The sequence below is a fragment of the Pseudorca crassidens genome, chromosome X, assembly GCF_039906515.1.
Source record: "Pseudorca crassidens isolate mPseCra1 chromosome X, mPseCra1.hap1, whole genome shotgun sequence".
NCBI lineage: Eukaryota > Metazoa > Chordata > Mammalia > Artiodactyla > Delphinidae > Pseudorca > Pseudorca crassidens.
The window spans coordinates 68,830,589-68,845,837 of record NC_090317.1 but is presented as its reverse complement, the minus strand read 5'-3'; the positions used below and the strand labels follow the sequence as shown (position 1 = coordinate 68,845,837).

At 37.5% G+C, this 15,249-nt stretch overlaps 1 protein-coding gene across 4 annotated transcripts in view; it reads right to left on the bottom strand.

The window, feature by feature from the left end:
- ABCB7 (ATP binding cassette subfamily B member 7) overlaps nt 1–10,971 on the bottom strand; it is a 139,448-nt gene extending 128,477 nt beyond the window's left edge. For 3 of the 4 annotated variants that reach the window (XM_067723997.1, XM_067723998.1, XM_067724000.1), the window contains exon 1: nt 10,767–10,970. In XM_067723997.1, coding sequence (XP_067580098.1) covers nt 10,767–10,934 — 168 coding nt within the window. In that variant the 5' untranslated portion in view covers nt 10,935–10,970. Of the gene's footprint in view, nt 1–10,766 lie in introns of all 4 variants that reach the window. The other variant, XM_067723999.1, reaches the window with a different exon arrangement.
- Nucleotides 10,972–15,249: the final 4,278 nt, after the last annotated feature.

Sequence of the window (15,249 nt, the reverse complement as noted above, 5' to 3'; positions counted from 1 at the left end):
CTATGATGCCACCATCACCCTGATACCAAAACCAAAGATACCAAAAAAAAAACGAAAATTACAGACCAATATCACAGATGATTACAGATGCAAAAATCCTCAACAAAACAGTAGCAAACAGAATCCAATAACATATTAAAAGGATCATACACCATGATCAAGTGGGATTTATCCCAGGGATGCAAGGATTATTCAGTATACGCAAATCAATCAATGTGATACACTCTATTAAAAAACTGAAGAATAAAAATCATATGATCATCTCAATAGATGCAGAAAAAGCTTTTGACAAAATTCAACACCCATTTATGATAAAAACTCTCCAGAAAGTGGGCATTAAGGGAACCTACCTCAACATAATAAAGGCCATATACGACAAACCCACAGCAAACACCATTCTCAATGGTGAAAAACTGAAAGCATTTCCTCTAACATCAGGAACGAGACAAGGATGTCCACTCTCTCCACTATTATTCAAAATAGTTTTGAAAGTCCTAGCCATGCCAATCAGAGAAGAAAAAGAAATAAAAGGAATACAAATTGGAAAAGAAGAAGTAAAGCTGTCACTCTTTGCAGATGACATGATACTATACATAGAGAATCCTAAAGACGCCACCAGAAAACTACTAGAGCTAATCAATGAATTTGGTAAAGTTGCAGGATACAAAATTAATGCACAGAAATCTCTTGCATTCCTATACACTAATGATGAAAAATCTGAAAGAGAAATTAAGGAAACATTCCCATTTACCATGGCAACAAAAGAATAAAGTACCTAGGAATAAACCTACCTAGGGAGACAAAAGACCTGTATGCAAAAAACTATAAGACACTGATGAAAGAAATTAAAGATGATAACAACAGATAGAAACATATACCATGTTCTTGGATTGGAAGAATCAATACTGTGAAAATGACTATAATACCCAAAGCAATCTACAGATTCAATGCAATCCCTATCAAATTTCCAATGGCATTTTTACAGAACTAGAACAAAAAATCTTAAAATTTGTATTGGAGACACAGAAGACGCCAAACAGCCAAAGAAGTTTTGAGGGAAAAAAATGGAGCTGGAGGAATCAGACTCCCTGACTTCAGACTATACTACAAAGCTACAGTAATCAAGACAATATGGTACTGGCACAAAACCAGAAATACAGATCAATGGAACACGATAGAAAGCCCAGAGATAAACCCACGCACCTATGGTCAACTAAACTATGACAAAGGAGGCAAGGATATACAATGGAGAAAAGACATTCTCTTCAATAAGTGGTGCTGGGAAAACTGGACAGCTACATGCAAAAGAATGAAATTAGAACACTCCCTAACACCACACAGAAAAATACACTCAAAATGGATTAGAGACCTAAATGTAAGACTGGACACTATAAAACTCTTAGAGGAAAACATAGGAAGAACACTCTTTGACATTAATCACAGCAAGATCTTTTTTGATCCACATCCTAGAGTAATGGAAATAAAAACAAAAATAAACACATGAGACCTAATGAACCTTAAAAGCTTTTGTAAAGCAAAGGAAACTACAAACAAGACGAAAAGACAACCCTCAGAATGGGAAAAAATATTTGCAAACAAATCAGCGGACAAAGGATTAATCTCCAAAATGTATAAACAGTTCATGCAGCTCAAAATTATAAAAACAAACAACCCAATCAATAAATGGGCAGAAGACCTAAATATACATTTCTCCAAAGAGAACATACAGATGGCCAAGAAGCACATGAAAAGCTGCTCAACATCCCTAATTATTGGAGAAATGCAAATCTAAACTACAATGAGGTTATCACCTCACACCAGTTAGAATGGACATCATCAGAAAATCTACAAACAACAAATGCTGGAGAGGGTGTGGCGAAAAGGGAACCCTCTTGCACTATTGTTGACAATGTAAATTGATACAGCCACTATGATGAACAGTATGGAGGTTTCTTAAAAATCTAAAAATAGAATTACCATATGACCCAGCAATCCCACTACTGGGCATATACCCAGAGAAAACCATAATTCAAAAATGCACATGCACCCCAATGTTCACTGCAGCATTATTTACAATAGCCAGGCCATGGAAGCAACCTAAATGCCCATTGACAGAAGAATGGATAAAGAAGATGTGGTACATATATACAATGGAATATTACTCAGCCATAAAAAGGAATGAAATTGGGTCATTTGTAGAGACATGGATGAATCTAGAGACTCTCATCCAGAGTGAAGTAAGTCAGAAAAAGAAAAACAAATATTGCATATTAACGCATATATGTGGAACCTAGAGAAATGGTACAGATGAACCAGTCTGTAGGGCAGAAATTGAGACACAGATATAGAGAACAAACATATGGACACCAAGAGGGGAAAGCAGTGGTGGGTGGGGGTCGTGGTGTGATGAACTGGGAAATTGGGATTGACATGTATACGCTGATGTGTATAAAATGGATGACTAATAAGAACCTGCTGTATAAAAAAATAAAACTCAAAAATTCAACAAGGGCTTCCCTGGTGGCGCAGTGGTTGAGAGTCTGCAAGCCGATGCAGGGGACACGGGTTCGTGCCCCGGTCCAGGAGGATCCCACATGCCGCGGAGCGGCTGGTCCCGTGAGACATGGCCGCTGAGCCTGCGCGTCCAGAGCCTGTGCTCTGCAATGGGAGAGGCCACAACAGTGAGAGGCCCACATACCAAAAGAAAAAAGAAAAAAAAAATTCAACAAAAAAAAAAGAAATAAAGGAAGGTGTGATGACAATGTCACATCACAGGTATAGTATCAATAGGAATGTATTGATATGTATAGGAATTATAAAAAAAAAGAACCAAATGGAAATCCTAGAGTTGAAAATTACAATAACTGAAATGAAAAATTAAGTAGAGGTGCTCAACAGTAGATGTGAACTGACAGAACAAAGAATTAATGAACTCATAGATGAGCAATAGAGGGCTTCCCTGGTGGTGCAGTGGTTGAGAGTCCGCCTGCTGATGCAGAGGACACGGGTTTGTGCCCCGGTCTGGGAGGATTCCACATGCCGCGGAGCAGCTGGGCCCGTGAGCCATGGCCACTGAGCCTGCCCGTCCGGAGCCTGTTCTCTGCAACGGTAGAGGCCACAACAGTGAGAGGCCCGCGTACCACAAAAAAAAAAAAAAAAATGATGAGCAATAGAAATCATGCAATATGAAGAACAGAGATTTAAAAACAGTGGAAAAAAATAAACAGATTCTCAGAGAAATGCAGGACATTATTAAGTGCACCAATATATGTATAATGACTGTACCAGAAAGAAAGGAGAGAGATAAAGGGGAAGAAAACCTACTCAATGAAATAATGGCTGAAAGCCTCCAAAGCTTATTAAAAAGAACAAAAATTTACCCATCCAGGAAGCTCAATAAATTCCAAACAGGAAACATGCAAAGAGATCCACAGACACATTATAGTAAAAATACTGAAAGCCAAAATCAAGGGGAAAATCTTGAAAGTAACAAGAGAAAAAAGACTCCTCACTAATAAGAGATCCTCAATAAAACTAACAGCTAATTCCTTAGCAGAAACAAGTATAGGCTGTAAGGCAGCAGGATACCATATTCAAAGGGCTCAAAGAAAAAACTGCCAAGGAAGAATCCTATATCCAGGAAAGCTGTTGTTCAAAAATAAAGGCAAAATAAAGACATTCCCAGACAAACAAAAATTGAGAGAATCTGTTACTAGCCGAACTACCTTACAAGAAATACTAATGTAAGTTCTTTAGCCTGAAAGCAAGTGATCTCAGACTGTAATTCAAATCCACACACAAAAAAAAACAAGAGCACAGGAAAAGGTAATTGTGTTATTATAAAAGACTATATAAATGCATACTGTTCTACTTTCTTCTTTGTACTAATTTCAAAAGCAATTGTATAGGGCTTCCCTGGTGGCGCAGTGGTTGAGAGTCCGCCTGCCGATGCAGGGGACACGGGTTCGTGCCCCGGTCTGGGAAGATCCCACATGCCGCAGAGCGGCTAGGCCCATGAGCCATGGCCGCTGAGCCTGCGTGTCCGGAGCCTGTGATCCGCAATGGGAGAGGCCACAATGGTGAGAGGCCCGCGCACCGCAAAAAAAAAAAAAAAAAGCAATTGTATAAAATAATATTTATATAATGTATGATTAAGCCTATAACCTATAGAGATGCAGTATACTTGCCAATAACAGCACAAAGGAGATGGATGGGAGCACAGCTATATTGGGATAAGGAAATGACTCCAGATGGTAACTCAAACACAAGAGCACAAATGAAGAGAACCAGAAATGATAAATATGAAGGTTATTATAAAAAAAGCCATAAATATTTACTTACCCTCCTTTCTTCTCTCAGCTTCTTTAAAAGTCATAAAATTATATAAAGTCATAATTATGACAATGTATTGTTAGGATTTTAACATTTATAGATGTAATGTCTATAAAAGTAAAACAACAAAGCAGGGTAAGGACCTAGAACTATGCAAAAGTAATGTTTCTATATCTCACTAGAATTAAGTTATAAAATGCTTAGAAGAAAACATAAGGGTAAATCTTCATGACCTCAGATATGGCAATGGATTTTTAGCTATAACACCAAAAGTATGACCGACAAAAGAAAAAAAATAAGTAAATTTGACTTCAACAAAATGAAAAATTTTTGTGCTTCAAAGGACACTATCAAGAAAGAAAAAGACAACCACAGAATGGGAGAAAATATTTGCAAATCATATATCTGATAAGGCACTTGAATCTAGAATAAAGACTCATATCTCAAAAATAAAAAGACCAATAATCTAATTAAAAATTGGGCAAAGGACCTGAACTGACATTTCTCCAAAGAATATATACAAATGGGCAATAAGCACATGGATAGATGCTCAACATCTTTAGTCATCAAGGAAATACAAATCAAAACCACAAGGATACATGACTTCACACTCACCAAGATGGCTAGACTAAAAAAAGTCAGATAACACCAATTAGCTAGGATATGGAGAAACTGGAACCCTGTACACTTCTAATACTAATGTAAAATGTTGTAGTCACTTTGAAAACCAGTCTGGCAGTTCCTTAAAGAACTAAACAGAATTACCATATGACACAACAATTCTACTCTTAGGTATACACCCAAGAGAAATGAACTTATGTTCATATAAAACTTGTACATGAATGTTTATAGCAGCATTATTCATAATAGCCAAAAGATGGAAATAACCTGAATGTCTATCAACTGATGAACATATAATCTTTTACATCCATATCATTGAATATTATTCAGCCATAAAAAGGAATGAGGTATTTAATGCATGCCATAACATGCATGAACCTTGAAAACATAATGCTAAGTGAAAGAAGCCAGTCTCAAGACCAAATATTTTATGATTCCATTTACGTGAAATGTCCAGAATGGACAAATCTACAGAGATTGAACATAGATTAGTGGTTGCAAAGGCCTGGTGCAGGAGGGGGAAGGAGGGTGACAGCCAAAAGGGTAGCAGGTTTCTTTTTGAGGTAATGAAAATGTAAAATTGACTATGGTGATGGTGGTATATACCACTGAATATACTAAAATCCATTGAATATACTAAATCCACACTTTAAGTGGGTGACTGTATGATATGTGAATTAATCTCAAAAAAGATGTTTAAAAAAAACAAATGAAAAAGTATATGATCAGTGTCATGATCAAGAGTCGAGGACTCGCTAAACATATATAAAAAGGCACTATGGAACAAGTATATGATGCCTCAGTTTCTATCATATAAATATTGATGAAATAAATCCAAAATTCTATAATTCAAAATTCATTAAGTCCTTTTAATATTAATTAGTGTAGTAGAGAGGCAATTGTATAATAATCATTACAATTTAGGTCTTATCATATGAAATCCTCCCATTTAAAGGAAAAACTATTTTTCTTAATAAACTCAAATTAATAATAATAAACTCAAAATGGATTAAAGACCTAAATGTAAGACCAGATACTATAAAACTCTTAGAGGAAAACATAGGCAGAACACTTTCTGACATAAATCGCAGCAAGATCTTTTGTGATCCACCTCCAAGAGTAATGAAAATAAAAACAAAAACAAATGGGACCTAATTAAACACAAAAGCTTTTGCACAGCAAAGGAAACCATAAACAAGACAAAAAGACAACCCAGAAAATGGGAGAAAACATTTGCCAACAATGTGAATGATAAGGGATTAATCTCCAAAATATACAAACAGCTCATACAGCTCAATATCAAAAAACCTAACAACCCAATCAAAAAATGGGTGGAAAATCCAAATAGACATTTCTCCAAAGAAGACATACAGATATCCAAGAGGCACATGAAAAGATGCTCAACATCACTAATTATTAGAGAAATGCAAATCAAAACTACACAGCATCACCTCACACCAGTCAGAATGGCCATCATCAAAAAATCTGCAAACAATAAATGCTGGAGAGGGTGTAGAGAATTGGAAACCCTCCCACACTGTTGGTGGGAATGTAAATTGGTATAGCCACTATGGAGAACAGTATGGAGGTTTCTTAAAAAACTAAAAATAGAATTACCATATGATCCAGCAATCCCACTCCTGGGAATATATCTGGAGAAAACCATAATTCGAAAGGATCCATGCACCCCAATGTTCATTGTGGCACTATTTACAATAGCCAGGACATGGAAGCAACCTAAATGTCCATCAACGGAGAAATGGATAAAGAGGATGTGGTACATATGTACAATGGAATATTACTCAGCCAAAGAAAAGAACAAAATAATGCCATTTGCAGCAACATGGATGGACCTAGAGATTGTCATACTGAGTGAAGTAAGTCAGACATTGAAAGACAAATGTCATATGATATTGCTTATATGTGGAATCTAAAAAAATGGTACAAATGAACCTATTTACAAAATAGAAATAGACCCACAGACATAGAAAACAAACTTATGGTTACCAAAGGGGAAAGGGGGGGAAAGGGATCAATTAGGAGGTTGGAATTAGCAATACACACTACTATATATAAAACAGATAACTAATAAGAACCTACTGTATAGCACAGGGAACTCTACTCTATACTCTGTAATGACCTATATGGGAACAGAATCTAAAAAAGAGTGGATATATGTATATGTATAACTGACTCACTTTGCTGTACAGCAGAAACTAACATAGCAGAAACTAACATAACATTGTAAATCAACTATACTCCAATAAAAATTAATTTAAGAAAATGAAAATATATGATCAGTGTCAGGATCAAGAGGCAAGGACTTGTTAAACATAGATAAAAAAGGCACTATGGATTAAGTATATGATGCCTCAGTTTCTACTGTATCAATATTAATGAAATAAATCCAAAATTCTATCATTCAAAATTCATAAGTCCTTTCAATATTAATTAGTGCAGTAGAGAGGCAACTATATAATAATCATTACAATTTATGTCTTATCATATGAAATCTTCCCATTTTAAGAAAAAACTGTTTTAGGTGTTTCCCTCTATGAATAGTGGTCTAGTAATTATTAGATAAGTATCTTTAGAATTCAACAAACATTCACTGTGTGATTAGGGTCTGTCACAGTCTTAATTACCCTTATATAAATATCTAACACACAGAAGGCAATAAACAAATACAAATGAATGGCCTTAATGGCTGTCATTTATCTATACTAGAACCTAGTCTCCTCATCTGCAAAATTAGAAGGGCTGGATATGATCTTTTCTTTTTTTAAAAAAAAATACTTTGTGGAGTACTTTACTTTTTTTTAATTTATTATTATTATTTTTTATTTTTGGCTGCTTTGGATCTTTCTTTCTGCACATGGGCTTTCTCTAGTTGCGGCGAGTGGGGCCTACTCTTCGTTGCAGTGCGCGAGCTTCTCACTGAGGTGGCTTCTCTTGTTGCGGAGCATGGGCTCTAGGCGGGCGGGCTTCAGTAGTTGTGGCATGCAGGCTTCAGTAGTTGTGGCTCGCGGGCTCTAGAGTGCAGGCTCAGTAGTTGTGGCACACGGGCTTAGTTGCTCCGTGGCATGTGGGGTCTTCCTGGACCAGGGATGGAATCCATGTCCCCAGCATTGGCAGGTAGATTCTCAACCACTGTGCCACCAGGAAAGTCCCTGATCTTTTCTAAAGTAGTAGTGTTCAATAGAAATTTCTGCAATGATGGAAATGTTCCACATCGATATGGCTATTCAGCTCTTAAAATGTGACTAATGCAACTGAGGAATTAAATTTTTAATTTAATGTAAATTTAAACAGTCACTGGAAGCTAGTGACTACCACATTGCACAGCATAGCTCTAGGGCAAAATCCTGTGTGAAAAACACATTTCACAATGCATTCCAGTAACCACATACACATGGTAATGTATATATATGTATTTGTAAAACAATACTTCCCTTAATACATATAAAGCATTGATATTTTCTTTCCTATTCTACTAAATTTCATCTAAAACAAAGTGCTGATCCAACCCACTAACGTGATTTCATAACACTGCACTAAAGTTCCTTTCAGCTCTAAAATATGTTATAAATACTAATGATTGTCCTGAAAGTATGCATTCAATATTTATTTTGTAATCTTAACCACAAGTGACTAATTAATCTGAAAATCTGCCTCAGGTTGTACCAGGTTTTACTTTAAAAGCCTTATAATCATTCCTTAATCTCCCTGTTAAATCAACATTTTTTAAAAAGAGGCAAGAGTTGCATGTCTTTAAGAAGTAGAAAACAAAGGTAACATCTTTTCCTTGTTTTTCATACTTCATAAATGGTAACCAAAGAAATGGCAGGATATATAGGAGAGAGTGAAGGAAATTGTGGGGACAGTGTTCATGTAAAGAGAGAAAGCTAACTTTTTATTGTCATCACCTCCTCTGAATCTCCTAATGACGTCTCCTTCCCCCTCATTCTTCGAGCCTGAAAGTCCTACAAATTTTATCTTTTTTTAAATTAATTTTTACTGGAGTATAGTTGCTTTACAATGTTGTTTTAGTTTCTACTGTACAGCAAAGTGAATCAGCTATACATATATCCCCTCTTTTTTGGATTTCCTTCAAATTTTATTTTAACTTCATCTGGCTTATTAGAGGACTAGAGAATAAGACTGGTTCCCAAGAGATCACATGTTACAATTTCAACTACAAAGTGCTTTTAAAAAACCTTAATAAAAGGATCTGGATTTGCTTCTCTACCCTAATCTGCCATCTCCTATCATGAAATCCTCACTAGTCTAAACTATAAGCAGTTCTACAGAAGTTTCATGCTCTCTCTTACCTGTGGGCCTTTGTATATGCTATTCCCTCTTTAGCTAACTTCTAATTTTTCAGGTCTTGGTTTAGATATCAGTTACTCAAGTCAATTTTCTCCACCTCAAGATTAGTCTTGATGCCTCTCATGTATATTCTTCCAGTACTTTGTACCTTCCCCATCATTGCACTACTGTATTAATTGCCTGTTTACTTATCTATTTCCCCTACTAGATTTTAAACCCTTTAAGGACAGGGTGTATATTTTGTACTGTTCACTGATGTAAAGATGTTCAATAATTACTGAATGAACATATGGATATAATTCCTTCAGCATTCCACATGTCTAGTGTCATACTCCCTGCTTGGAATGTTCTCCCCAGTTCTACTGCCAGCATGAGATCCTCTCTATAATCTAGTTCTTAATTATCACTATTTCCTCTGGATGCCTACAGCCCTTATTATTCATACTATTCATCTGATATTTAATCTACTATGTTGTTTTTTAGTTATTCTTGTAATGCATAGGTCCAATCTCATTAACTAAATTGTCCAGCTTGAAGATATTACAGTGTTTCTCTTGGTACTCCATTACCTAGCATAGCACTATGTACATAGCAGACATTAAACATTTGTTGACAAAGAATCAAAATTTGAGACGTTGTTTCTCATATGAAGCTGACAACACTTTAGCGATACAGATGAACAAGGGGTGCCAATTAAGCTTTTTGTCAATTATAGGCAATAAAAAGATATAGTGAAGTACGAATACAAATAACAATAAAACACTATTCTTAAGTGAGAGATAATAATGAACACAAGTATTAAGATGCACTGTAGCCATAGCTACATTCATTAAAGACAAGTAGCCTTATGGCTTCCAAAGTGACCTGTGTACACAAAAGAACACTGTTTTTCAGATCAAAGGAAAATCGTGTTTACATATGAATTTAGGGCGGTCTATGTTTTGGAGACACAGATAATTACGGTTTGGGCCTATCAAGGAGCCCTGTCAGCAAGAAAGCTAACTGGTGCTAACTCAATTTGCCGCTTGTTAACAGGCAGCTTGTTATCTTCCAATGCCCTCCAAACTGCTACTTCCGACTGAGTAAAATCTTAATCATTGGCAAACTGGTTCCAAATTCCATTACTAACTTTGGAAAGTAGCCCAGTTCTCCTTGCATTTAGAAAAGTAAGCAGTATGGGAATGGTGTCTACCCTGCCTCTTATAAACTAAGAGAAAAAACTGTAAATCCTGCGAGAGTCACCAGCGCTCCAGGTGCCCTCTGCCTGGAACCTTCCGTCCTGTTCCCATTTACTGTACCCCAAAGATTTTCTTCACCCCTTCCTCAAATTTCCACCCCTAACTTCCTTCACTTACTGCTGCTCCAAGTTAGCCCTGACCACCTTTCTTCTTTGTACTGGCTCTGACCTGAAGACATAAGGGCAACCTTTTCCCTATAGGTCCCCTTGTCCTTCACCCTACACTTCCAAGTGAACGGCATCTCACCTGGGAGATTCCAGCAGTTCCCGAGCCGCCGAGCTGACGTGACCTCCATTGCGGACCTGGGCCCCAGACAGAGACTAGGGGCCGGATCTGTATCACGGCGTGGCGACGCTTTTCGAAAGCAGCCGCCGCAGCTGCCCAGCCCCAAGAAGGTATCGCGAGCAGCGCCATCTTGAGCGAGGAAAGAGGACCCGAGAGCAGAGGATTGTGGGACGCTGGCGGTCCAAACTACTCACCCCGCCCCCCTCCCTGGAGGAGAGCGGAAACAGCTTCTCTCTGAAGATTCGGGTCCTTCAGCGCAACCGCTTTTTTTCTTCTAGGGCCGGTCTTTGAGTGTTTTTTTTACACAGCAGGGAGTAACGAAGTAACATTCTTTCTCTCTTTTCCTAGATTTGTCAGGTAAAACACAGGATGCACAGTTAAATTTGAATTTCAGATAAACAATGAATCATTTCTTAGTATAATTATGTCCCAAATATTGCATTTGCTAAATCTGGCAACCCTATCTTGTCAATCATTTCTCTCTTCTACCGCCTCCAACTCAGTGCCAAAATCCACTCTCTCCATTTTCCCTTTGAATATTCTTATCACTCTCCTGTGTACTAACGCTTAGGGCAGATTAAACTACAGATATTGATTTCCCCGGGAAGAAGGCTTCATCTGTGAGATTCACTGCCTGTGAGAGTCACTTGCTGTGTTGTAAGTGCTTTCATTTGGCTGATTGTTCTTTTTCGCACAAACTTTGGAGCAGTTTTCCTTGGTCTTTTGCTCTTGGTAGAGTTTTAAACACACACACACACACCTTTACTCTGCTAATTTGCCTCTCTACCTCTTCCCTTTGGTTTCTGCAACATCTAATTATTGCAAAACAGCTGGATTCGCTGAAGGACGGTAAAATGAAAATGCATGCAGAGGAGTCCATGTTTAAAGACAGGTCTATATTCTTTTGTCACCACTATCATCCAACAAAATAATGTTGAAATATGTTTACAGTTATCTAGGAAACTACATTTCCAAGTGTAAATGTAACCTGAAGCCCTGGCGACAGTAATGCGTTTGCACTTTTCTATTCATTGCTGCGTTCTCAAACTTTCACACAAGACAGGCAAATAATTATTAACTCCTTATGTAGAGGCACCATGGACTAATGATAAATCTGATAAAGACAAAGGATATGCATGGCCCATGCAGGTAGCTTTACTTTGTTTCAGGATTCATATTACACCCCAGGTTTCCAGGGTAAGAGGATGCTTGAAAGGAATTATTTACAGAATAAAGTTTCCAGTTGAAGGGAATTCCATGTGAAGGAAATGGCATTTTTAACAGCAAGAAGTCGAAAGAAAACATTTCCAGGTTCAGGAGTCTAGGGAGTGTATGGCAGAGAAGAGATGAGCCTGGGTGAGCAGAGGCCTGATGGTGAAGGGGCTTGTATTTCATTTTAAGAAATTAATGCTTGATTCTGTACCAAGTGAATGGTTTTAATCAGGAAAGTAACATGATCAGATCTGTATGTTCATTAAACCACTCTGGCTTAAGTAGTAAGGTTGGACTGGAGGGAGTTCAGATTGGAGTCATGAATTTAATGCCATAGTCATAAAATAAAGGCCTGAACCTGGCAGTAGCAATGGCAGTAGATCAATTCCAGAGATATTATGGAGATAGGACTGACAGAACTTAGTGATTGATTGGATGTTTCTGGCTTATTATTGTCTAGTTGACAAATCAATAATGGCCTCTTTCATTAATGCCTACCTATATCATCATCAGTAAATATTTACTCAGCATCTATTCTGTGTTATCAACACTTTACACTAGAGAAACCCTAGACTCTACCAATGATTTCTATTAGGGCTGAGTATTGCCACTGAATCTTTCTACCCAGGTAAAGTATTGTCCAGTAATGCTCTAATTTGTTTTTAATGTAGGCACCTGGGAGTTCCCTGGCAGTCTAGTGGTTAGGGCTCCGTGCTTCCACTTCAGGGGGCACGGGTTCAATCCCTGGTTGGGGAATTAAGATCCCAAATGCTGCGCAGGGCAGACAAAAAAAATTTTTTTTAATGTAGGAACCTATACAATATATATTTTGTGAGAGACTGTCAGATATAATGCGACAAAATAATATCTTAAATTTTTATACTTTCGGAAACACTCACACACATTATCTTGCTGGATCTTAATCACAGCGTTTTGGGTGTATTCCTTGTTCCTAGTAGATAAAGAAGATCAGGGCCATGTGGTGACAGAGTCAGAACTAGAACCATGGTATTCTGACTGCTATTCCACTGTTCTTTACACTAAAGATGTTACCTGCACTCAAATACAAGATTTAATTGAAAGTCTGTACCGGCCATATAGAATTATAAGATTTTAAATCAGGCAAGATCTCAGAATTCTGAAACATCTGACCCTACAGATGATTTCTCAGGAGTTTTGAAAAGTTTCATTAGAATCACCTACAGGCATTATTGGCATGGAACAACAGTTGTGAGGTCTTTGACGGGAATCAAAGCATTTTTACCAAAGTAGTCTCGTTGTAAGTCAACTCCTCTGATTAAGAAATGTGAATAACGTTGGAATAACAAAGTAGTTACTCTATGATGAGCTAAAATGAGTCGAACATGAGCCAAATAAGCCAAAGAAAATTTCCAGTGCACCCAGAAATACAACATGAAGCATAATGAGAGTTGTGTACTGGGGGAGAACTGAAGCAACAGGCCAAATTGGGCTGCAGCAACTTGACACATAAGTGTTGGAAATAAGTTAGAGAGACAGAGGAGCACACATAAAAGCCGCCATAAATAGCTGTTGCAGACACAGATCACATGACAATACTTTGTTTATGCAATAATTGTATCTATACTTGCCCAAGGGTACTTACCTATTAAGCAGCAGAGCCAGAACTCAAACCTAAGCCCTGACCCTAAAGTCTGTGCTGTCAACCTAAACTGTAATGCCTCCTCATGTATTTCTCAACAAGGCCCATAGAGTTTAAGGAGCAGAGCAAAGCTGTTTTCATTCCCTAATACTGTGGGCAATCCTGTGTGTTGTAAAGCAGCAACCAAGCTTTTCTTGGCAAAGAATGATCTTGTGGAAATTTTCCTGTGACTGTGGGACTCCATGCAGATGGCACAATAAGAATCATTCTCTTTCTGAGAACTATGCATACCATTGCTCAGAAAGTAATCAAGTGGATCCCTTAGAAATATTGCTAGATATACCATGATTTCAAGCTCCTTGAAAATCTAATTAGCTTGCTGTTTCATAGATCCATGGTTTTACTCTGATGTGAAGGAGCCAGTGAACTGTGAAAATATGTCTTCTCATCTGTGTGCCATGTAGGTCCATGATGAAGCTGTATGCAGCATGATGTTTTTAATCTTTCAGAGCTCACTTCAGTTTTCACCTTAAACTGTCCCTTAAAAGAGAGTGGTGATTTCAACAAGATGATCCAAAGGCCAGCAGAGTGGAGTGAGAAAATGAGAACAGAAAGATCAGAGAGGGTTATCTGGGAAATTATTTTAATGAGGCAGGTTACAAAGGGGTTAATAGGCTTGAGTATGACATCAATCTTTAGGTTGAGCCTGATGAAGATTCTTTTCAGACTACTGACGTAACATCTTTAAGATTCCTCTGGCTATAAAAACCCATGACTATGTGATTTCTTACTAAGCAGAAAATCATTACTTTCCTTATTTTGAGTGAGGCTTTCTAGCAAAATCGGATTTTTAGAAAGATCTATTATTATCTAGGCAACTGCAATAATTATTACAGAGTATTAATAATCATGGAGAAGGAAGGGAACACAGGTACATGGAGGCAGTACTGGATGGTATGATAAAAAAAGGGTCTATATGACATTGTATTCACTTCCTGTTGTTACATAACAAATTAGCACAAACTTGGCAGCTTAAAACAACATACATTTATTATTTCACAATTTCTGTGGGTCAGGAATCTTGCTACAAATCAGCTGCATCTTCTGCTCAGAGCATTACCAAGATAAAATCAAGGAGTCAGTCAGGTCGGCAAACTCACCTGAGGTGTGGGATACCTCTTCCCAGCTCCCTGGTTGTTGGCAAAACTCACTTCCTTGCAGTTGTCAGACAGAATTCATTGTTTTATTGCTGGATGTTGGCTGGGAACTGCTCTCAGCTTCTAGAAGCATCCTCAGGTTCTTTCCAGGTGACCCCTTGATAGGCAATGAACTTGGTTTCTTCTTCAGGGCCAGCAAGAGAATCTCTTTAGCTTATGTTTAATTGAGATAAAATTGGTGTATAACATTGTATTAGTTTTAGGTGTACTACAAAATTATCTTATATACATAAATATTGAAAATGATTACCACACTAAGTTTACTTAGCATCCATCACCCAACATAGTTACTAATTCTTTTCTTGTGATGAGAACTTTTAAGATCTACTCCCTTTTCTCCACTGTATATTCTTGCCTCCTTTATCAAAGATAAGGTGACCATATGTGCGAGGGT